This window comes from Hydra vulgaris, chromosome 09 (genome assembly GCF_038396675.1).
Source record: "Hydra vulgaris chromosome 09, alternate assembly HydraT2T_AEP".
Taxonomy (NCBI): Eukaryota; Metazoa; Cnidaria; class Hydrozoa; order Anthoathecata; family Hydridae; genus Hydra; species Hydra vulgaris.
In genome coordinates this window covers 54,083,020-54,109,337 of record NC_088928.1, presented here as the reverse complement: position 1 = coordinate 54,109,337, position 26,318 = coordinate 54,083,020, and the positions used below count along the sequence as shown (strand labels likewise).

The following is a 26,318-nucleotide window of genomic DNA, read 5'->3' as shown; positions in this document are numbered from 1 at the left end:
TGACTTTTTTGATAGCTGTTTAAAGTATTGATAAACTAATGAGGTTTTAAAGTATTGATAAACTAATGAGGTTTTAAAGTATTGATAAACTAATGAGGTTTTAAAGACAACTGGAATAGTAATCAGTATGATTTTATTTTAACTTGCGTTTTAATTTGCAATTTGAAGATTTTACTTGCGGACACTGAATAATATTAAATATAATTTTGTAAACAGATATAATATTTTGAAATTAAAATAATATTTTGTAATTTAAGTTATTATCAAGTGACTTTTAATTTAAGTTATTATTTTTTTATAGTTTATGGCTTTTTATTCATGGTACGACACAATATACCATACAAAACTAGTTTTTTTACCAATACCTCTTGCTAACGTCCCCTGCTAACGTTGCTTACCTCTGTGTCATCAAGTAAAATGTTTGTTTTTATTAAATTATTTTTCATAGAAATAAACATTTTGGTAAGGTTATTGTTAAATTATTTAATGAAGTTATCATTATTGCCAGAGGATGTCCTGCATACATTTCGAAAACAACTAAAAGAGGTTTATGATGTTGAGAGTAATGCAATAGTTTTAAACTGGGAGTGGAATATTTATAGTTGATTGAACATTAATTTAAATAAATCTTTATATCTTACGCAACATTAACACAAATATTACTAAAATGTCAAAACGCCATTTATTGGCGCTACAAAAAACATATTGCTCTACAAAACTTCACTGAAGTTATTAATTTTTGTCCATCTGAAGACAGTACTATACCAAATATCAGAAGTTAATTTATTCCTTAAATCATCTTATGCTGTTCTTTTTTAATTTTTACATGTACATGTACAAAAGTTAATACAATCCACGTGTGATCACACGTGGATTGTATTTACTTTTTTTGTCGGGGAGTAATAATTCTACACTGTTTTTACGGCACGTTTAAATATCTAATGATGAAATATATTTATAGCATGTTTAGTTTAGTTTATTGTTTAAGATAACATAATCTAAAATAAACTTTGAAATCAATTTGTTTTAAATTTTCGCTTTTTAATGAGCATTTAATTGGGTTTTGTACTTTAGGAATATCTTTCATTTGTCAAACTCGTGCACCGAGACCTTGCTGCAAGAAATATCTTGGTTGGTGCGACAAAAAATGTTAAAATATCTGATTTTGGTTTATCACGAAAAACAAATAATGAATTAAACTACACGAGCAATAAAAGTCGCCGTTTACCAGTCAAGTGGATGTCTGTTGAAGCCATATTTGACCAAATATTTACAACATACAGCGATGTGTAAGAATAAATATGTTTGATATATTTATAGCTTTAATGTGTACAAATATGTTAAAGTGTTTTTTTTTTTTTTTGTAAACCCTAATATATGTTTTAGATGGGCGTATGGTGTTGTTTTGTTTGAAATTGTAACACTGGGTAAGTGTAAATGAATATTTTTAATTTGATTTAATGGCATTTATAACCATTTAATTTTTTTTCTTTTTCTTTTTTGAACAGGAGGAACACCTTACCCTAGTATGAGTAACCATGAACTTATGGAGCGTTTGAAGTTTGGTTACAGAATGGAACGACCCGAAAATTGTTCTCAACCTCTGTAATTTATCTACTCGTTTTATTTCTTTTTTTTTCTTTTTTTTTTTTAATTCTCTTCTTAATTTATTTTGCCTCTATTAAAAAATAATTGCGCAATATTAACCTGTACAGTTATTTAATAATGTGTTATTTTTAATTTAAGCTATTTTTTACTTAGATACGATATCATGTTGCATTGTTGGAATGAAGATCCGTTAAAACGACCTACTTTTACAGAATTACGTGAACAATTTGATAAAATACTATGTCAAGGCGATAGTTATTGCAATTTTGATGTTTACGAAAAAAATGATTATAGTTCAGCATCGTTCCAAAGTGAAAAGTCTGAAATGTTTGTTAATTTATTGAATAACGGAACCCTCCAAAAACCGGCTCAATTGAAACCATTTGAAGAACAAAGTGATGAGCGTTATTCTTGTCAAATTTTAAAAGATGAAACTAATCAAGCAGAGATTTAAATTTTTTTTTTTTACTTTTTGTTTGAACGCTTGATTAATTTATAATTACATTATTACTTTTTTTTTTTATGCGTTGCATAAATTGAATTTATGTTTCACTTATTTATTTTTTCTATATATTTATACTGTAATTATTTTTATTTGATTTGTTTCTTATTTTCTTCTTATAAAAATGAAAAATAAATAGCTACAGGAAAATATATATATCTTATTATACGATTTACTATTTGTAATATATTGTGTTTTATTATATAATTTTCAACCTGTAAAGTTGTCTAGTAGAACTTGCCACGGAGGTCCTCTTTCTCGGAATATTTCATCTCAATGAAAGCACACTGTTGTTTCTTTCTCCAAATTGCAAACTTGTTCCTTTTGCTACAATCAATAATAGATAAATAAATCTATGATTATTGTGGGCTACGTCAATAGCTAAATGGTGCCAGTTTTTTCCAACTTCAAGATTTCCTTATTCCCATCTAATTGGCGCAGGATCCACAAATAAACATCTTTCACAACTTTTAACAACTGATTCAAAGTCCTTTCTACGAAAATCTCTGTTTCATAAGATAAAGAGTTCAATTGACTCCAAAGTGATGAAGATTATAAACAACTTCCCACCAGGTGGTTCAACATTTGCTGTCATTGCTAATTGGTTTGAATGCAGCCAGTTCTGTGGTACCCTGGTAAAAACGTCAGCTTTTTTTGCTGCTAACTTTATCAGAAAAAGTTTTACTTGTATACCGAACTCCTTCACAAGGTTTTTAATTAATGACAACTGGCAACGGACAAGAGGTTTTCCATGACCGTGCCCTCAAACGAGTTTGTTGCGATAATTAAGTTCCACCAGCCGACAATTACCATTTTGTTATTAGGTTAACTCCTTTTATCACGGCTTCTAACTCTGCAAGAATAAATTGAGTCGTATCGTCTTGTTTCCTCAGCCATGAACAGCCTTTTCCAAGTCTTCCCCAGCCATGAACAGTTTCCCCCAGCCACTTCCAAAACTATGCCAACAGCTAATCTGCTTGCATTGCCACACAGTTGTATTAGAAGTGTTTTTGACGTTACATGACCTATGTACGGGATCTTCCTTTGTAAATTTTTCCTTTAAACTGCTTACTGGTTTGATAACACGTGTATTCACCAACGAGTCCTATTCATAACTACTTGACATCCTATTCAGATAGCTGAACGAAGAGCACACCCAGTTTGCTATCGGAAAAATCCTTAAACCCTGCAACTTGACACTATATTAATAATGACGACAATGCCAACAATAAATGATTCTGTCCCAGACTCGACAACTTTGTCAAAAGACAATACCTCTCTTAAGATTTTAGTCATTGCTCTGTGTGCCACATTCAAATGAAAACCCAATCTTGTTAGACAGAAACGCTACCCTTCATATTCCACAACTCATTATATCTATTATGCTTCGTCAACACGAATCTGCAGGTACGCTTTCTTTAAATTAACTATCTCAAGAACTTTTTTGAATAAGTATTACAATCCGAATTTTAATCATAATTTAAAAATCATGTAACTACATGATTGATTTCCTCTTTTAGGTGAGCCACCTAAAAGAGGCAATCAATCATGTAATTACAAAGCTAAGTTAGCAACATCTCAGTATAGAAACAATATTAACAAATAAACTTACCTCAAAGCAATACTTTTGACATACATCTGCATTAATTGGCAGAGCTGATGACAATGTAGCCAAGATGACATGCAAATTTTTCGGCAGTAGCACATCCAGCTTTAAAATTTCAGCCACAATATTTTTCAGATTGAAAAAACAACGAGCCGTATTTCTATCATTGGATGTCCCTAAATCTCCAGATTTGGGCACATCAATAACTAAACCAATTCGATTTTTAAAAACATCTTAGGTTCTTTTTTTGTTTTTAGTCACAGATAACTTAATTTTGGTCTACTCTCCAGCCACCTTTGGTTATTCAATTTGTAAGCAAGGTGAAGACAGCGTTTCATTGTTCTAATCAATGCATGTAATAATGACAAGCCATACTGGATACCAGAGTAGTATGCATTTTCAATTTTTGATACCATTTTTCAATTGGCTGTAATAAATGGATAACAGAATTGGAATATCCAATTCTGTTATCCATTTATCACAGTTTAAAATGATATTAGCATCCATAACTGTAGCTAAATAGTTCCTTTTAAATGTTAAAATGTAATGAAATAACAATCAACATTGCTACTTTGCAAAAATAAATTAAAAAAATTAAATATCCATAGCAACCAATTAAAATTATGACTTCCATAAGAAGTGTTAACCTCATTTTAATACACGTATTTAATATAGTGTACATAGCACGAATAAAAAACTTCTTAAATAACGTTAATGTAAAAATAAGTTGTTGCTATGTAAAATTTGGTACCATAGCAACCAAATTGTACTTAATGTGTAGCTTGAATACGCCTGTCTACGTCCATAAAACTAAGTGCTTTGGCTTCCCCACATGGTAAAGAACAGTTTATTACCAATCATTTGCTGCCCTAACACGCCCCAAAAAAGATGCATTTAATTTGGCACATTTAAGTAAGAAAATTAAACTTTTGTGTTATACCTATTCTAATATTGTTCCATTTTTTTTTTTTTTTACACTTTGCCGATAAAAAAAAATTTACAGTCGTAACTTATAAAAAAATAATTACATGACCGGGGCTAGAAGAAGACATATTTAGTCTTATCATTAAGCCCCAAAAATATTCATTTATTAAACCTTAAAATGACATTAGCATCCATCCCAACTATGGCTTACCTTTTAAATGTTAAATTGTAATAAAATAGCAATCAATAACTTTAAAAACAAAAGCCCATAACTTTTAAAAACAAATGCCCGTAACTTTTAAAAACAAATGCCCGTAACTTTTAAAAACAAATGCCCGTAACTTTTAAAAGCAAATGTCCGTAACTTTTAAAAACAAACGCCCGTAGGGTAGTTCAAATAGTTGTTAAAAACTTATCCAGTCAACTTTTAATAGAGTAATCCACTTTTATTACGGCTTTCAAAGGTTACAAACTACATTTCAAAATTTTCCTTTTTCAACGTATAAGCGCCATTTTTACTTGCTGCAGGAATAATTATACTAGTAAGACTGTATCGTTTCGTACTCCCTCTAGCTAGTGGGTCATTCCACGCCAAGTGGTCCAGAGGTCCCCGCACTACCATCTCCGATTTTAATTAAGTTTTGACAGTATGTTGTTAAACATGTTTCATGAGCATTACCAAAATTTCATACCAAAATGTTTATTATTTCAAATTTTGTGGTACTTTTTGTAAGGTTTACCCAAACTTCAACTTCAGTCAGTAGCTAAAATTCGTATACTTGGGGTCCTATATTTTTGCAATAAAAGGTTAATATATCTTAAAAACGTGGTTTCTTAGTAAACCGAAGGTGCAAATCACAAATAATTTATTACAAGTTTCATATTATGCCTACATTTTAGTCTATGGTTCGCCAAATATCGTCCCAAACGCAACACTATAAATATTTTTTATTTATTTGTTGGGTCATATCTCTAAATCTAAAGGCTTTTGAATATTGCTATTTTGTCTAAAGGTTCTACATACTATCATAATGATATGGATTAAAAATTTGCTATTTTAAAAATTTCTCTGCTGAGTTATTCTGAAAAGCAATATGGCGAAAAAAAAGAAAAACCCTAAAATAACGTGTGTTTGAACCCCTAAAACTTGATGTGGGCAAATTTTTTTTGTTTTTTTAATTGTATTATTGGAAAGACCTTATTTCAAAATTTTAGAAACAATAAAAACTGTCTTGGAGAGATCTTTCTTATGAACGAAAAAAACTTGGTCAAAATATAAATTTTTTGAATTTTACAATTTCGTCCTAAACATAAAGGTTTATCATACTGCATCAAAATCAAAGATTATTGTGCCAAAAATCAAAATATTTTAATGTTCAAAAATTATTTTGCTTGAGTTATTTCTAGGGATTTTCGGGTCTGGGTACCCGGACACGGCGAGTCTGTGGCTGAAATATTAAAAGTCAGGAACAAACTAAGGGTGATGGAAGATCGTTCACGTAGGAACAACTTGAGAATAGACGGGATAAAAGAAAGCGAAAATGAATCATGGGTAGAATCTGAATGTAAGGTGCATAAACTATTTGAGGAATGCCTTGACATTAAAAATATAAAAATTGAAAGAGCTCTTCGATCTGGGCCGAGAGATGTTAATAAACACAGACCGATAGTCCTAAAGTTATTAAATTATAAAGACAAAACTGAAATACTTAAAAAATCGTTTAAACTCAAAGAAAAAAACATCTATATAAATGAAGATTTTAGTGCGGAGACTACAGAAATAAGAAAGGGTTTAAGAGAACGAAGGAAGAGAGAAAGGGAATCCGGCAAATTTGCGGTTATATCATACGACAAGCTAGTCATTTGTGATTGGACTGCGAAGAAATGAGATTCTGTTTCCACTGAATCTATATAAGTATTCATTAATTTTTTATTTTTTTTATTAATTTTTCCCTAATCTTAATTTTATATTTTAAAATGGATGATAATTTATTAATTAAACTTTGTGATGAAAATGTCACACTTTGTGATAATGATGTAACTAATTATTTTAACCTAAAATCGTTAGAAAGCAAATACTATTCAATTTCTGAATCTAATTTCTATCTTCAACAAAATAAAAACACTTTTTCAATCTTAAACATTAATATTCGAAGCCTAAACAAAAATTTTGATGATTTTAAACTTCTAATGCATGAATTAAATCACGATTTTAAAATAATCTGTTTTACTGAGACCTGGTGTAAGTATGACGAGCATAATTTTCAATTTGAATTGGCAAATTACGCGAAAAAAATTGAAATAATTAACCAAAATTCTAAAAACGTAATTGTTAATGTTATTTATAGACAACCAGCGGGTAATTTAAAAAATTTTAAAGTATCTTTACGTACTTTTTTAACAAAAGTTAATAAAAAACAAAAGCATGTTTACTTAGTCGGTGACCTGAATATTAATCTTTTGAATCATGCGTCAAATAATAGTGTTAAAAATTTTGTAAATACTCTTCTACAAAATAACCTCATTCCAACAATAACTAAGTCAACAAGAATTACAAAAAGATCCTCTACCCTACTAGATAACATAATTACTAATAATTTTTCTAATAGCTGCTTTAGTACCGGTATAATAATGACTGAGTTGACAGACCATTTTCCCACATTTCTTATAACAAAAAACATAACCCATGATAATATTTCCACAAAACACATTATTTACAAGCGACAGACCAATGAAAACTCCATACAACAATTTCGCAACCTTCTAATTAATTTCGTTGATTGGAAGCTTATTCTCCAAACACGTGATGCTAACAATGCTTATGAACTTTTTCTAGCGCAATTTTGTAAACAATACGATAAAACTTTTCCTTTAAAAAAGTTTTATGTGAATTCAAAATCACTTCTATCGCCTTGGATGACAAAAGGCTTACTAAAATCGTCAAGGAAAAAACAAAAACTTTATGAAAAATTTCTTAAAAAAAAAAAATAATCAAACGAAGCAAAATATAAAAACTATAAAAATATATTTGAAAAAATCAAAAAATACTCTAAAAAAGTATATTATTCGAAATTACTAGAAAATGCAAATGGAAATACTAAACAAACTTGGAATGCTATTAAAGAAATAATTGGACAAAACAAATATAAAAATAATGTTCTGCCAAAAAAACTTTTAATTGACGGTGAAACAATATACGATAAAGCACTCATAGCTGAAGAACTAAACAGTTTCTTCATAAATGTTAGTTCTAATTTAGCGCAAAGTATTTCTTTAACTTCTTCAACATTTGATTCTTATCTAACAAATTCTAATAAAAAAATGAATGAGTCAAAGCTAGATATACGCGAGTTGCGGACTGCATTACTAAGCTTAAAAAGTAACAAAAGTGCAGGATCGGATAAAGTTAGCGTTAATATATTAAAATTAGTCTATGATATAATTGAACCATCTTTGTTTCATATATTCAATCAGTCACTTAAATCAGGTAAAGTTCCGGATAAATTAAAAATTGCTAGAGTAACTCCAGTATTTAAGTCTGGAGATGAGTCAGAACCCTCTAATTACAGGCCTATATCTGTTTTATCTTGTTTCTCGAAATTGCTTGAACGTATAGTGTACAATAGGTTGTATAATCATTTAACTGAAAACAACATGTTATACAGTAAGCAATTTGGTTTCAAAAAGCAACACTCAACAGATCATGCAATAGTAGAGTTAGTTAATCACTTATCTAATGCTTTTAAAGAAGACTATTATACGTTAGGAGTTTTCATTTATCTGTCGAAAGCTTTTGATACGGTGAATCATTCCATTCTAATAAAAAACTGGAATATTACGGAATAAAGGAGACAAACTTACTCTGGTTTGAAAGTTACCTTTCAAACAGAAAACAATATGTACAATTTGAAAATTTAGAAACGACCAAAAAAACTGCAAATTGCGGAGTCCCACAGGGTTCTATACTTGGACCCTTACTTTATTTACTATACATAAATGATTTGTCTTTAACATCAAACCTATTAAATTTTATTTTATTCGCAGATGACTCAAATCTTTTTTATTCTCACAAAAATATTGAAACACTTTTTACAGTAGTAAATGAAGAATTAAAAAAAGTGAATGAATGAATGGTTTATATGCAACAAATTAACTTTGAATGTTCAAAAAACTAAATTTTCTCTTTTCCACAAACCAAGCAAAACAAAAAAAATACCATTTATTCTTCCCAATCTTTGTTTCATATATTCAATCAGTCACTTAAATCAGGTAAAGTTCCGGATAAATTAAAAATTGCTATATAGAGTAAAGCCACTTTTAAATTTTAAGTCCTTAAAAAGTTTATATTTTTCCTTTATACATAGTTACTTAACTTACGGCAACATCATGTGGGCAAGTACTAATTACATTAAGCTGAAAAAACTTTATAGCAAGCAAAAACATGCTGTTAGAATCATATTTAGATCTGGTAGAGCGGTTCCTTGTGAACCTCTTTTACGTGTAATTGGTGCCCTGAATATTTTCAAACTTAATATCCATCTTGTTCTACTGTTCATGTATAAAACAAAATATGGACTGTCCCCCAAAATATTTGAAACTTATTTTAAAGTAATACACCATAAATATGCTACAAGATTTTCCGCTAACAACTTTGTTATACCAAAATCTTATTCTAAACAAGTTTCTTATTCAATTCAGAATCGCGGACCACTTTTGTGGAAAAGATTTCCAAACATTGTTTTCGGAAAAAAAAAATCTCTACATCAGTTTAAAACTGATTCAAAACAGTTTTTTTTAAACGCAGATTTTGATTTATATTATTATAAGTCTTTCTTTTAAAAATAGATCAGATATATAATTTAAAAACTGAAAAACAAGTTAATCATTCGTATTTTCGTAATTATTCGAGACAAAAAAAAAAAAAAAAAAAAAAGATTAAAATTTTTTTAAAATAATCATTATCAAAAATCACATTTTCTCGCTTTTTATTTTATTTTTTGTGCGTATTTATATATATAAAGTTATTATATATTCACTTTTACTTTTACCTAATCTAGTTATGATATTTTACTTTATCTTTTATATATTTTACTTAAAATATTTATAAAGTTTTATATATTAACTCTTACTTTTACTCAATCTATTTATGATATTATGTATTAAACGATATTTTACTTTATTTATTATATATCTTTTGTAAACATTCATTTAATTTTTCTTTTATGTTATATATTCTTGAAGCAACTTTGTAAAAATTATAAATTGTAACACGGTGCTTGGCGATAAGGCAAACTATGCCTTCTTTTGCTCCGGCCATTAACTTAATTGTAAATTTATGGAAACTGTCAAGTTTGTTAAACGGCAAAATAAAAAAAAATAATAATAAATAATAATAATACCCGGTCTAAGACTCGGCGAGTCTCGTGATTTGAAAGCCTGGACTTGTTTCGGACGCATCAGGGTGTTTTTTGAATCCCTGACCTCTCTAGTCATCTGTATGTGATGCATAATAGCATGCTTAGATAATGCTGTAGTTATATTATTGCTAGGGCAACCCACGGTAAAAAAAGTTCATAAAATTAACGGTTGGATCAAAACTCTCAATTACAAAATAGTTGGGTAAATCTAATCCAGAAAGAGGCAAAATATAAAATATAATATTTTCCAATGTATTTTAAAACAATTTTGTATCATTTAAGTAACTCTTCAAGGTATTGGAAGTGTGCACTTTAAGAAAATATTAGTATGGAACATGAGTTGACATTACGCTAAAGCCTATTAATTTAAATGTTGATGCTTTTAGAAGAAACGCTGCTAATCTTGCAACAGCCCGATAAGCAATTGATTTTATGTTAAGAAAATTAAAAGAATCTAATGGTACTTTAAGTAGAAAGCTATTAATGACAATAAAAACTAGAATATATAGCCATTAAATTCAAGATTTTGAAGAGCTATTTTAATCTCTTGAAAATGGTACTACGCCATGGAAAAGAAAAAAACTTACAACAGATTTATTGAAGAGATTATCTTATTATCTATAAAATACTGCGGATAAATGCATGTTATTGGCAATTTAAAATACTAGAGAAGTTGAGGCAACTGACTATGGGCACCAACCAAAAAGGAGCGCTTGTTTTTTTGTTATATATGTATTTTTTAAAATTTTATTACGAAATTTTAGGCGACGATTATTCATATGCCTAAGAGCACCATCAATCTAACACGTCACAAATGCGGTCCTGGTTATAGATGCAAAATCTAATTAAACAATACAGCTTTTAAAACACATTTTCTGCAACAAAAAATAAAAACAAACATTTTTATGTTAATATATTGTTTCTTATCTACAAAAACAAAATTTGTGATAGAAAAAAATCAGTTGTGCGAAACTATAATCAACTTAATTCCAAATTACATATTTAAAATAGCTTCAAATTTGGAATTAATGTCTGAAACAACAATTGACGGTAAATTGTAATATCGACCTGTTGCAGAACTGATTGGATTTGGAATGACTGCAATAACATGCTGCATCAGGAACCCAACAATTGTCCTTGGTGCTAGGCCAGTTAAATGTTTGAGCCATACCATGAGGATGCATAAAATCAATGAAAACAACTTCCTGTTCATCTGAAATTTCACAAACATGTCCAATCCACCAATGTGCATCGTAAATACATGCAACAAAATTTCCAGGACTAAGATCAAACAGTGAAACTAATTTGGTTGAGTTGTTGTTGTAACTCTCATTAACGTTTGCAATAAATTATGTATTTTCATTTGAAATACGACTGATACAAACCTGATTTTCATTTACAGGTTCAAATTTGTGTTTATCGCGAGTACCTGCAACTGTGTTTCCAGTACTAAATTGTTCCTTTTGATTGTCTTTAATATTGTCTACTTCATCACTATCAACATAAATAAATGAAATACCCGTGATACTTTCCTTGCAAAAATCATATAAATTTAAGGGCGTTAAAATTTGATTATCAATTGGCCGTTGAAGTCTGGCACGTGCTGCTAAACGCTTCACAGTTCCTCCAATTCTATCACAGGGAGACTTTCCATGACTAGTTGCAAAGAAATTTCATTCTGCTCTAATACCATTGTCAGTATAATGGTGACATAAATTCATAAAATTTTTGAAGTTTTTGTACTGTGCAGCTGAACCGTCACTAAAATAATGAATAAGTTCAAAAGATAAAAATGTTTTAAGTTCAATTAATAATTTAATAAGAAATACATGAACAGAAATAGTATCGTGATGCATGCAATTACTGATAACACAATAACATTTATTTTTAAGTATGTCATTAAGTTTGTAGTAAACAACAAAAGGATGCAAAGCTGTTTGGCTGTCTTTCCAGTAAAACCCTTGAACAGCATCTTGCACAACAAATGAATAGCTTTCAGAAAAATCCATCAAAATGATAAACTCATTTGGTTTTAGTTCATTTTTCAATAATCGCAAATAGTTGTTTTGGTTTTTGACAATAAAATGATGCTTAGATAAAATAGATACTTTTGAAATTAAATCATCTATAAGTCGTTTACTGGTAATTGCAAAGATTCTAAAGTTTCACGATCTACTTTTATCCATTGGTTGAATGTTATAGCTTCATCAGATTCAAAGCCTTTAAATTGCTCTTCAAGATAAGCCTTTAACATTTCATTCCCTAGACATTTATCGCAACGATGAAGCATACATTCTTTAGATTCAATATCACAAACTATTTTTTCAATTAGACATTTATAGTCTACCGCAGGGTTGGCATTAAAAAACCCACCCAAAAAAACCCAAAAAAAACCAGTTAAATAAACCCAAAAAAACCCGGGTTTTTTTGGGTTTTTTTAAAATAATATTTTATTTAAAGGATTCTCTTTGCTTGGTTTTTTTCTGTGATTTATTTATTTCAGAAAACATTTAAACATAATTATGACTAATTAAAACGTAATTATTATTGAAAAGAGGATATGGATATGATCAGAATATAGTATTTAATAAGAATCAAAATTTTTAAAAGACATGATTTTTTTTGAAATATTTCTGAAAAAATAGTTTTTAGTATTTTTTACAATATACTTTCAGTGATCTCAGTGGCTTTTATCAACCATATCAAAGTCAGGCCTGTGTTCTATCTTACAAATTACTCAAGAAACTTTTATTCAAACAGTTTTATAATTTGTGTAGCATTAAGTATATTTAACTTGCATATTTCGATGCAATGTGTATTTTTCAGAAAAAAATCTTTATAAGAATGCCATTCGGAAGTGGAAGGAAGAAAGGATGGGAGTGGAAGGAGGTCAGTGAGATAGAAGGGGACAAAAATAGTGTTCAGTGTGACCGTAGCTCAGAGAAGATTAGTGGAAAAATTGAAAGAGTTCGTATTCATTTGGAGAAGTGTAAATAGAGAAAGAAGGACACTGATGAACAAGAACCAAGACCTGGATAGTCAGATACTTCAATTTCCGAAGGATCTATTATGTCCAGCTCCACACCAGCAAAAAGGTTTAAAAGTAGTAACTTAAATAACTTTGTATTTAGAACATCAAGTGATCAGAAAGATGCCATAGACAAGCAAGTTGCCCGGTTTTTTTTAGCTCTAACATGTCTTTTAATTCAATGGAAAATTGTGAGTTTCAGAAACTTTGCTCTCTTCTTCGTCCTGGGTATGTCCCACCAAGCCGAAAGAAACTGGGTGGATATCTATTAAATGAAGTCTATGATGATCTGTCAGCTGGTATAAAGAACGAACTGGAAACCAAATACACGTTGGTAATTTGTCAAGATGGATGGTCTAGTATTCAGAATGACCCAGTAATTGCTCACTCATTTTATGATGGAAAAAAGAGTTATCTGTACAACATAGTTGACTCAGGATCAGAAAAAAAACTGCAGAATACTGCTTCAAAATCATCAATGAAGCTATAGTTAGCATAAAAAATGATTATAATAAGTTTGTATTTGCTGTCTGCACTGACAATGAAGCTAAGATGAAGAAAATGAAAGAGCTGATCAAACAAGAGTATCTTGTAATGCACACTATATGAATTTGCTACAGAAAGACATTTGCAACGCTTTTTCAACAATTCTAAAACAGGTTGTGGAAGTTCAGAAATATTTTAGAAATGTGCATATGGCCCATGGTTTGTTAAAGGAAAAAGGTGGATGTATGCCTCAGCTGTCAAATGAAACACGCTGGAACTCTCAAGTTGCCTGAATTGAGACATACCAGAAAAATTATAACTTCTACGTGGAGATCTATGGAGAGAAGATGGAAGATTTTCCAGCCAATATTGGAAGAATAATTGAGAATATAGCCATCAAATGTGAGGCAATTTGTCTTCTTAGTCAAATGAAAAAATTGGGGATTGCCTTAGACAAGATGCTTAGTGATTCTTATCATCTCTCTGACGCAGTTCATATCTGGTATTCATTGATAAAGGATGAAGAGCTATCCATATACTATGATGCAATATAGAAGAGATTTTAAGATGCTGTACAACCCTTTCATATTTTGGCCTATATAACTGACCATCGCTATGTAGATTATTACAAAAGCTTCATTGATAATGGTAATGAAAACAGTGCAGAACAATGGTTAGAGGACAGGAAACCTGATTTACTATACAAGTTTAATTTGAAGGACAGGGAGGTGTTCCGCAAGCAAATATTCTCAAAATCACTGAAGGTTATCTCTCCATCAGAATGGTGGAACATCATGAAAGGAAAGGTTACTAGATCTCAAATCAGGGATAAAGAGGTTTCTGCCAATTTCTACAGCTTTCTAGCTTCTCTACACTCCTGTCCTGCTAGCTCAGCCTCAATTGAGAGATGGTTTTCAACCTTTGGATTTGTCTGGTTGAAGATCAGGAATCGTCTTGTTGCAGATAAAGCAATGAAACTTGTGAAGATTTACAAATCATTTCACAATAGCTCAGCAGCTGACAGCAGTTCCTGTGATGATATCGAATCTGATCAATAAGTAGGTAAGTAGTAGGAAAAATCGTTTTTAACTTCAGTATAACCATCTAAATTCTGAAAAAAGTTCGATTTCTATAATTTAAGTGTAATTTATATTTGTTTTAGTTCATTCTTGATGATCCCAGAAGAAGTGTTTAACTGGAAATCTGTCAAAAACATCTGAAAAGCTGACAAGAATTGAAAATTATTGTAATAATCAAACAAAGTAAAATTATGTAAGGAGAACTAAATTTTCCTTGTAAAAGCTCTTTTCAATAAATAAATATAACTATTACCATGTATTTTTAATTATTATTTCGAAAAAATGAAATGTTTAAAGATAATTTGAATGCAAAATAGGTATTATGTCTTTCATTTATTAGTACATACACAAATACGATGGGTACCTGAAGTTCTAACAGTTATACACCATTTTGGACGTAACTCGCAGAATTTAGAAAATCCGACTTCAGCTCCATTTTCTTTTTTATACTCCAAAAAAAAGTTCCTTTAAATTAACTAACAGTAATTTTTTTTGCATATGCACTTTTTTTGCACCAATGCGTACAGATACAAAATCCTTTTTCGCTGGACATGTTCTGCTAAACGCTTCGTGTTCATAAAATTTCAAAAATTTTTCTTTAACATGTTCTGGCAATTTCTTTGCTGTATTTCTTTCTGGAAGTGCTAAGATTCCACTTTTTGCTTTTAACTTTTTTGCTGCTTTAGCCATTCTGTCTGATACTTTAAAGTCACTACATATTTTTATTTTTGACCAACTGTTTAAAAATTTTGAAAACTTAAAAATAAATGTTAGAAAATTTAAACTATAAATATAGTATAATACGAGTAACAGAAACCTGGTTTCAAAATGGAGATGATTCAAACTCAAATTTTTATTTATCGGGTTATAAATCAATCCATCAAGCAAGGAAAAAAGACATCGGTAGAGGAGTGTGTATTTTTGTTATAGATTCATTTATTTTCAAAAAGCTAGAAAACCTTAGCATAAATAATGCAGATTGCGAGTCGTTAACTATTGAATAATTTAATCAAAAAGCAAAAAATACTTTCATTACTGCTCTATACAGATTACCCAATGGCAATTTCGAACTATTTCAAAAACATCCGGAGCGCGTATTACCTGACACAAGTAAAAACATTTACTTAACAGGTGACTTCAACATAAACCTCTTAAATACTAATTGCGATTCCAACGTCAAGCGCTTTGTAAATACATTTCTTCAGCACAGTGTTACACCGCTAATAAACAATCATTGACAATATTATAATTAATAACTACATGATTTGTAAAATCAAAAGTGGTGTCATAAAATCCGATATAAGAGACCATTTTCAAAATGAACAAAAAAAACCCCACTCGCTCAACCATTGAAGATAATAATTACTTTATCATCTATGTCAAACAAGTAAACAACAGTTTTATAAAAAAATTTCGCGATTTGATACACGAAACCAATTGGGAACTCAAAGCTGAGTGCAACGATGCGAATTACGCTTATGTTCTTTTTATACGCTTATTTTTTAAACAATTTAAAAAAGCTTTTCCAAAGAAAACAATACACTCTAAAAACCTGCGTAACCCTTGGGTGACAAAAGGGCTTAAAAAATCATCATAAAAGAAGCAAAAGCTCTTCAATAATTAAAAAAAAAAATAAAACTTTAAATAATGAAACTAAATGTAAAAAATACAAAAATTATTTTGAAAAATTAAAAAAACAAATTAAAAAAAACTATTACTCCAATCTGCTCGAAAATTCGATAGAAAATGGTAGAAAAAAATGGGATATAATAAAAGAAGTTAGTGGAAAAAAGAAACTAAACATAAAAACTGTTTTTCCAAAGCGTTTACAAATAAAAATGAACACAGATGTTTTTGACAGAGACAAAATTGCTGATATGTTTAATGAATTCTTTAAAAACGTTGGTAAAAATTTAGCCGAAAAAATAATTCCGGGAAGCAAAACGTTTAAATCTTTTTTAAAAAAATTCTTTCTTACTTTTCAAAACTTCTCGAACGTATTATGAATAATAGATTATATAACTACCTTGAAATAAATAATATTCTGTATAGCAAACAGTTTGGTTTTTGCAAGAGCCATTCAAAATATCATGCAATAATTGAGTTAGCCAATAAAATTTTGAATGGTTTTGAAAATAATGAATATACTCTAGCCTTGTTTATTGATTTAACCAAAGCATTCGGTACAGTTGACAAAATATAAAAACAATATTTTCTATAGTTAATCGCGAGCTACAAAACTTAAATGAGTGGTTCAAAGCTAATAAAATTTCCTTAAACATCCTCAAAACCAAATATGTTTTATTTTACAAACCACCTAACTCTGTTAATTTACCACTTCAACTTCCCCTGCTTACGATCAACAAAATTAATATAGAAAGAAACGGTTCAATGAAAATCCTGGGAATAATTTTTCCAGAAAATCTTAGTTGGAAGAATCATATTTAGCACATCGAAAACAAAATCTCCAAGTCAATCGGTTTCATGCATAAAATAAAACACTTTCTAAATACAACTTGCTTAAAAAATATATATTATTCGTTTATTCACTGTTATATCAACTGTTGCAATATCGTTTGGGCATGCTCATACTCTTCAATACTAAGAAAATATATACGTTAAATAAAAGCAAGCGTGTCGAATAGTATGCAATACTAACGGATATATCCACGCCAAACCATTATTCATGTAATTTAGAGCTCTGAGTATTTATGAACTAAACCTCCTCCAAAATTTATTATTTATGTTTCAATCGCAAAACAACTTGCTACCGAAATACTTTGAAAATCAATTTTCCACCACTGATCACAAATACCCAACGAAGTACTTTTTTCAAAACTTTAACATTCCGAAGAATTTACTTAAAATAACTGACTTTTCTATCTTATCTCGAGGACCGCGGGTATAGAATTCGATCCTTAAAGAGGAAATAAAAAACATAAAGCCGTCAAATCTCTTTAAAGCAGCAGTCAAACAGCACCTATTTAACTTAAGTCAACATACTCATCTATTTTTAAAGATCAAATTAATAATATCTAACTAAAACGAATTTATCCCTTTTGGATGACCACAAACGATGATTATATCACAATACAAATAGTTTTTTTTCTTTTCGATACTCATCTATCAAATCGTTGCGTACAAGACTTTGTTTGTTTTTTTTACGTAAAAGGCTAAAGTTATCTACTTATGAATTTTAATGTCACGTTAATCTCACGTGAAACTTATTGCAAATTTGCAATTGAAAGGGGATTGATGATAAGACTGCAGTCTTCTACTTGCTCCTGTCATTATTTTAATTTTTATCTTATTAATAAATGTATACATATAAATATACTTGTATTTATAAATGTATTAAAGAGAATTGTATGTAATATAAATAGTGACGAAAAAAATTAAAAAAAAAAAAAAAAAAAAAAAAAATCGCAGAAAGTTTTTGAGTTATGCGATTGATATCTGGCACACATTTTATACCTATTTAAAAAACATCGATTACAAATATATTTTGATTATAATAAAAAGCCAGCTTTCCGGAACCATGAAACGGGTCACGTTAAGTTTGTTTCACACATGTCATTTTTATATTCATTTTTTACATGGTCTTCATTTCAATAATTTTTAGCAAATGGTAGAAAACAAATTGGTTTAAAAATCTTGGCGTGACATTTCTTCCCGTATGTTTTAAAATTAAAAGTTTTTATGTAGAACCGATTTTCAGTTTTTTATAAAGAATGATTACGATTAATGATGCAACTGTAAGCACTATTTTTTATCAAATTATATAAAATGGTTCTTATTTTACAGGTTGATTTTATTGTTGCATTATAAAGTCAAAATTTCACTTAGTTTGAACATTGAAATTAAATTATTTTCTGCAAACAAAATTAAAAAGATTTCAAAATTTCCATCACAGGGTACCTTGATGTGTATGTTATCACCTCATATAAGTGGCATTCTTGGGTCAGCTAGGTTAGAAATATCAGGATCCGTGCTAACCGTAATATATATATATATATATATATATATATATATATATATATATATATATATATATATATATATATATATATATATATATATATATATATATAATTTGATAAAGTTCTTCAGTCAATGCACCTCCCATAAGTACACTATCAATGGCTTTGTTGCCACACAATTTATAACCTAACAATTAGTTAAGTTTAATTTATTATTTTTGAGTATTGAATATGAAATAACCTTGTACTGGAACACCTTGACTTGGAGATCTAAAATTTTTTTTTTGGTGTATTCCAAATAAGGATGATTGAGATGTAGAAAAGTGTACACTTTCCCCACTCTTTTTCCTACACTTTTCACCTTTCTAACACTTTTTTTATTTCTTCTAAAATTTCTAAAGAGAAACAGTTTATATTTTATAAAAATAAATTAAATTTTTCAACTTTTCAGTAGTAAGTTAGACTTATAAGTAAAATTTTAAATTCATATTTAATATGCATAAATAATTTTACTTGGAGATATTTCTTTTACATGGATTCTGTTTTATTTTTTTTTCTTAAGCCATATATTTTGTTTGACGAAAAACAAAAGAAATCTTTATAAAACTAAAGCAAAAGTTTTTAAATTTATTATTATTTATTATAATTTATTTAAATATACTAATTTTTAGTTTAAAAGAGATTTTAAAACTATTGATTGTTCCACAAAAGCTTTTCAAAGAAATGTTATTGCATTGATATACAATAAGAAATTGTGTTTAGAGTTTTAGAGAATAAATAAAGAGGAGCTACAAAATATCATGTTGTAACATGTATCATGTCAAAGGATATTGATTGCTGCTCCATTGCTATATTTATCTATATTGATTGTTGCTTAGTGGTCATTTTCAATTTTATTTTTTATCTTATTTGAACAAAGATTATGAAAATTTATTTCAGCGTATTTTTTTTCGCTATGTGTCAGAGCGCAAAAGCGCAAGTAGAAAGGTGCACACTTTTTAAAGATAAATTTGATAAAAACAGAGTTTTAACTCAAGATTGGTTTAAACTGAGTCAATTATACTCTTATTGCATGTATTTAAAGGTATTTTTTATGTCTATATACATATACTTATATAAATATATGTATATATATATATATATATATATATATATATATATATATATATATATATATATATATATGTATATATATATATATATATATATATATATATATATATATATATATATATATATATATATATATATATATATATATATAGATTTGTAAACAAAGAATATACAAATTTTTAAGGTTTTAATAGTTTCATGCCTAAATGCAATTATATTTTACAGCAATGATAACTTAATGAATAAAAGGAATGAATTGGTTTCTAAATGTAGACATAAAAGCAAATGCCTTCTTTCAAAGATCAATACGGGTGATGAGACAGCCTTTTTAGATTTTTTCTTTTTCTTTTGTTGTTTGTTGTAATGACGACGGAGCACACTTCATTGTAACTTTATGTTTTAACGGTTTTTTTTCATTGTAACTTTATGTTTTAATGGTTTTCTTGGTTTTGTATTACATGGCTGATGATTGCCTTTAGGCATGAAACTATTAGTAACATAAAAAGTTGCATTTTCTTTGTTTATAAATTTATGTATATAATGTTCTATGAAATAAATCCTATTTGTTTATTATTGAGCACTCTTATACGTACAAGATTTTTTGTATTTTATTTGTATATATATATATATATATATATATATATATATATATATATATATATATATATATATATATATATATATATATATATATATATATATATATATATATATATATATATAAAATTGATTTCTCTTTCTTTTTTTTTTTTGCAACGATGTGCAAAAAATAAAAATCATAAAAGTCAAACCATGAATATTATAAAATATTTTGCATTTTGCATAAAACACTTAATAAATCACAATTCTCAATAAAATAAAAAACATAAACAACTTTCAGTAATTAAAAATATAATATTCAACTAGAGATGAGCGGGATGCCGCGTAAAATAGGGGGTCGTCCATAAAGTACGTACGCTTTTTTTTCTTTATAAAATATTTTGCATTTTGCATAAAACACTTAATAAATCACAATTCTCAATAAAATAAAAAACATAAACAACTTTCAGTATTTAAAAATATAATATTCAACTAGAGATGAGCGGGGTGCCGCGTAAAATAGGAGGTCGTCCATGAAGTACGTACGCTTTTTTTTCTTTCCCCCTCCCCACATTTTGCAATACGCTTTTTTGAGTACCCTCCACCTCCCTTAAAGTACCTGTGCTTTTACCTATTTATCTAACATTTTATAATATTTTTTAAATTTAGTGTCTCCTTTCTTTAATAAATGATCCACTGCCCTCCCATCTCATATACGCCATTTGCAGACCCCCTCTTCCCCTCCGAGCGTACTTTCTTTTCGGACTAAGTAGGTTGTTAAACAAGTAGACAATCAGTTCTGCGTAAATATAGCGTAAAGCTTCCGTTAGGTAAGTTAAATCTATCGTTAAGTAAGTAGCCTTTTTTTTTGCGTTAGGTATAGACTAAAAATAGTTAAATTTCAGCAATAATCATATTTTTAAATTTTTTAAAATTATATAATTAAAATACCATTCTATAATTACTCTGTTGAAGATGTTTAAAAGTATGTCTCTGATGGAATAATAAATTATTAAGTTAAAAAATGTAAACTATGTGGTAAGTGCCTTGACTGTTCAATTTGTCTACTTATTTAACGATCTACTTATTTAACGTGACAGAGGTACCCAGTTCGGACCCAGGGACTTGGTAATACGGCGGTTTTACCGGGTACCTGAAAATTTGCTTTAGTGTTACTTTAAACTGTGTAGAAAAATTTTTAACCAGATAAAAAATAGTGCTTTAATCAATAAACTTCTTGATAGTTTTAGAAGTTGATAATTCCTATGCACTAAATCTAAACGTGTCTCACTTAAATTACGTTTTCGAATATACTTTTGCTATAATATATTGCAAAACGTTGATAGCAGATAATATTGCAAAAAGGAAACTGATTTACACAGATATAAAAACCATAAAGTAAAACGAAATAATATGAGAATGCGAAAAAAATAAAAAGAAGCAGAAAGAAAAAAAACAAGTAATTGTTTTTTTTAATGCTTAGAACGCGAGAGAAAGATACATTTTTTGCAATTTAAATTGCGAAAAATAAATGAAAGTTTAAATACTTTGCGTTGGTCTTTTTTAAATAAGGCTTTTGCTAAATGATCGTTTACAGTAAGTAAAATTTTAAACTAACAAACTTTTAACCAACTTTGGCAATTTTCAACTGAATTTTTTTCCCATGAAGTTTAGGAAGTCGGACAAGAAATCAATGGTTTTCGAAGTGCCGACGACACGGTTTTCAAAGTGGAGGTAGCACACTACCACATTTTGAAAAAAATTTCTTAATTTTTTATAAAAATTGTCAATTTCTTTTAAAAAAAGAGAGAAGGTCCACACAAAAAATAGTAGGGGGAGGGGTGTGCTCCCTCAGAAACGAGAAGTAGTGCGCTCCCTCTTGTTTCTGAGGAGAGCAGTCTACTACCGCGCCACGGCTGCTAAAAACAAAGAAATATTGCATAGTTTTAGGGGGTTTTCATTATTTTTTAGCCGTTTTTAAAAATCTAAATTCTGTTTAAATGAAGTCTTCAATCAATTATTGTTTTAAAAGTTATTTAATCATCTACTTTTTAGTTATTTCGAACCCTGATAACGTTCTTTCGAACCCTTATAACCCCATGATAACGATAATGTTTTTAATTTGTCACAAAAAATTATAAAAGAAATTATAATAAAATGCACCAAAAAAGTGTTGTCTGAATTATTTTTTATTTGTTTAATGTTTTTTTTATTATTCTCACTTTTTTTAATGGACTCGGTGCCGGATTCCCGGTCTCGGACCCGGTTCTTACCACCAGACACCCGGAATCGGGGACAATTAGTATACTGGTTCCGGCACACATCTATGTTCAACACTAATTCTCTCTATCCCTTAATACCAATTGTCACTCTAACTTGATCAACAGAAAAGCACGTGCACTAAAAAGTTATTATTTTGTGTCCAAATCAAGTTGTATAAAGTACTTTTCTTCCCTCGGCCTTTAAAAAAACTGCTAAAAAAATATTGTTGTAAAAGTTTTTTTTCTTTTTAAGTGAAAACAAATTATTATTAATTAAAAACAATAATTTCACACAAACAAAATTTTTTCCAGTGGGCACATTTTAGGAACAAGTATGTAAAACGTTCTAAAGATGTGCAGCAGAAGCTCTGTTCAGTAACTAATTAGTTTAATATTTTAAACCTTTAATTTGCGCAATATAAGGGAAATAATGTTTAATATTTACAAGCAAAAATATTATTTCCTAATCACTCTTGACATACTAAGTAAATACTAGATAGTGTAGTCAAACCTTGACGCAATAAAGTCTGCATGTAACGGATCTTAAAGAGATTGTAAAAAATAAGATTTAACATTTAAACAAAATAATAATATTTTAGTGTAAATAAGAAACAAATAGCATATAATGTTAATTTTAAGCACCAGATCTCAAATATAAGTAAGATTGTAATACTTAAAAAGTTTAAACTTAAAGTTTATTTGTTTTAGGTAGAAAACGGTCAATCAAGTTTATCTTTATTTGATGAAGGTTGTAAAACTATATCTTGTAAAGAGGTAACGAAATTATTTATGTCCAATTGCGTATCTATAAACATCACTAAATTGTTCTATTTATTCTGATAATAAGTATTATGGGAATAATTTAGAGATGTTTAATGTTTTTTTTAGCAAACTTTTAGCAAATTTAGTAAAAGTATAGCCAATATGAAGCTGTAATGAGTTGCTTTTATCAACCTGTAAGTCTAAGAAATTTGAAACCAACGAAGTTGGTTTCAAATTTCTTAAACCTTCACGTTGATATAAACAACTCATTACGTTGAAAATAGCTTTACGTGTGAATTGCGTAAAAGAAAGCGTTGAACATTACTTTAGGACGTATCGTCCTAAAGTCATGTTCAACGTTTTCTTTTACGTAAATCAGAACTTCTTCACCACCTCCATCTTGTTTATTTATTTGTCACTAAATTTTTTTAAAAGCTGAAAGATAAAAAATATAATTATTTTTGAGTTTATTTTAAAAAATCCAAGTTTCTGTTTTGTATTTTTTAAAAGAAACTGAAAAAATTTTGTAGTTAGCGACTCGTAGTTATCTGTTTTTGTATTTTTGTACTTTTTGTATTTTTTTTTCATTGAAGCTCAGTTTCTTTTTTAATTTTTTAATCTTTTATTTTAACGCGTACTAAATTTTTTGTTTAACATAACAGCTTACACGGCTTAAGTTTTTGTATATTCTGGTAAAACTGTTTTCCGTGTTGTTAAAGTTTTAGATTTTTTAACTACATTAAAGGTACAAATATGAAAAAACATAAATTTTTAGCAAAAATTGCAATCGCAATTGTAATTTTCTCGCTCGAAACAAAATTTCTTTTATATCCAAATGATATATTTTTTTCCAGAATTCAACTCACCATTTCAAAAATTTTACTTAAATTTATATAACAGAACTTCCTACAAAAATTGACACTTAAAAAAAACATAACAACAATTAAAAAAAATAACCACGTAATTGCCAAAGAATATTTGGAATTTTCTACACCGAAGTTACACTCCTTCTTGATCCTTGAGGATCATACAAAGAGTAATCTTCATTTTTTGAGGCGTGCGCCGTTCTTGAGGCATGCGTCTTTCGTGACAATGGCACTTTGGTTTTTTGAAATCCATTATTGGCTTCAAAGTTTGTTTCCAGCACACATTCTTTACTTGTTAACACAAATCTAAATTGTACAACATGATTTTTTGCGTTATCACGATCATTATCTGTGTTCATTTCTGTTTCGACTTTAGGAATATTACATAAATTTTGAATGTCATGTCGAGATTGAATATGTTTTACATGACGCAGAATGCCATTAACTTATACAAACTGTTTCAAAATGTTTCATTTGGTGGTTTCAACCATCAAAACATTTCGTTTATTTTAGTTCTTGCCGGAAGGCATTTCTCAATTCTTTCACGTCAATTTGATAACGGTATATTTTCTTCATTGAACTTACCTTGTTTTTGAAGGCTGAAACTCTTTATCAATATACTGCTTTTGGTAATGACATTTTTGATTTTTCTGCAATTTTCTTAATTGTACGGTGGTTTATTTCCACAATTCCATTTCCTTCGGGTTATGGGCCTTCCATAAGGTACGTATGCTCAAAGGGAACAGGTGGAGTCTCCAAACAGCGCATGAAAACAAATAGGGAGGAGGGGGAAACGTGCAATATAATAGTTGGTACGCACTAATTAAAAACTAAACTCCTTGATAATGTATTTTTTTTCTAATTTATCACAAATAACAAGTACTTGTTAATGAATAAATGATTTTGAATAAATAACAGCTTTTTTTTTAAATAACTAAAAATAAATAAAACCATACCGTCTTGTCGATGTCTAAAATTTGCAAATGAGCCCCCTAAATTTCCAGATATTACTGCATGAATAATAGAATTTATCAATAAATTTAGATTTATTAGTTCGTTTGTGTATATGTATATATCATGTACATTAGGGTGTCTTATTTTCCAACATTTAAAAGACCAGCTTTTACAATTTGTGCCCCCGAAACCCTCCTTTTTCATCAAAAAAAAAAAGGGAACCTTTGAAATAAAACATTAAAATAAAGCACCAATATTTTTTCTGCAAAAGCTATAAAGCGTATTTATTAGATTTAAATATTAAAGCTTAAATTTGGAATTGGGTCGGAAGTTTACATTAAATAATGTATATCAAATTAGACCAAGAAAAATAGCTTTCAACGCACTCAATTTTGTTAAAATTTTATAATTTTTAAGAATATTTAAATAGAATGACGCTTGCGATCGAATATAACTCACGTCTTTCACAAGCAAAAGCAGTTCTTAGTTTAGAGTTCGTGCCATACTTTTACTTAAGTTAAGAATTTTTTTTATCATAAACTGCCATATGTGACCTTTACTTTAAAATCGGAAACCAATCCTTACAGGTATAATTAAAACATTGAATTGAGTAAAAACTGTTATTCAATATATTACCAAATAATTAAACTTCAGTTTTAAAAATAGAAATTATAAAATTTTAATTTAGTTTTAACTCAGGCGTTAGATAAAAATACTCCCACCAAATCCCACCAAATCCTTGATTGGGTGTGCTTTCCAACAAATAGATGAAATGATGTCAGCATGCTCTGGACAAGCAATATGTCCTCAAAACTGTATTCTTTTTGCTATAAAAAAACCCTGGATTAATTGAGGATATGACGGAGGCATATTTTATGACAAACTCATCAGATTTGCTAAATAATATATAAAAAATGTTTTTTTATTTTTACTGAATTTTAATTATACTTATACCATTAGGTTAACTTGACTTTTTTCACTCTGTCTCTGACATTAAAAAGTTTTGAAGCAACTTTTAAAAAGCTCAATAAATATTATGCGTTCGAGGAAACTATTTAATGATCTTGTTGAAAAATGAGCAAATTTGAAAAAAAATAATAATAATAATAAAAATGGCAGCGCACAAGAGTTACCTCGAAACATCTTTAAAAAA

The 26,318-nt window shown here is 28.8% G+C and overlaps 4 protein-coding genes across 4 annotated transcripts in view; all 4 read left to right on the top strand.

The window, feature by feature from the left end:
* Window positions 1-2,062, top strand: part of LOC136085584 (uncharacterized) — a 41,327-nt gene extending 39,265 nt beyond the window's left edge. Inside the window, exons 12-15 of the mRNA XM_065806904.1 lie at window positions 1,075-1,289; window positions 1,387-1,427; window positions 1,509-1,605; window positions 1,762-2,062. Of these exons, the coding sequence (XP_065662976.1) occupies window positions 1,075-1,289; window positions 1,387-1,427; window positions 1,509-1,605; window positions 1,762-2,062 (654 nt within the window). The remainder of the gene's footprint in view (window positions 1-1,074; window positions 1,290-1,386; window positions 1,428-1,508; window positions 1,606-1,761) is intronic.
* Window positions 2,063-3,320: 1,258 nt separating this feature from the next.
* LOC136085583 (uncharacterized) lies at window positions 3,321-6,528 on the top strand. The gene is made up of 2 exons (XM_065806903.1): window positions 3,321-3,412; window positions 6,048-6,528. The coding sequence occupies exons 1-2, from the start codon at window positions 3,321-3,323 to the stop codon at window positions 6,526-6,528; spliced, it is 573 nt and encodes a 190-aa protein (XP_065662975.1).
* Window positions 6,529-6,617: 89 nt separating this feature from the next.
* Window positions 6,618-8,486, top strand: LOC136085582 (uncharacterized). The gene is made up of 2 exons (XM_065806902.1): window positions 6,618-6,999; window positions 7,720-8,486. Exons 1-2 carry the CDS (start codon window positions 6,618-6,620, stop codon window positions 8,484-8,486), a joined length of 1,149 nt encoding a protein of 382 aa, XP_065662974.1.
* A 10,898-nt stretch (window positions 8,487-19,384) lies between these two features.
* LOC136085581 (uncharacterized) overlaps window positions 19,385-26,318 on the top strand; it is a 212,984-nt gene continuing 206,050 nt past the window's right edge. The window contains exons 1-2 of the mRNA XM_065806901.1: window positions 19,385-19,714; window positions 23,292-23,357. Of these exons, the coding sequence (XP_065662973.1) occupies window positions 19,553-19,714; window positions 23,292-23,357 (228 nt within the window). The 5' untranslated portion in view covers window positions 19,385-19,552. The remainder of the gene's footprint in view (window positions 19,715-23,291; window positions 23,358-26,318) is intronic.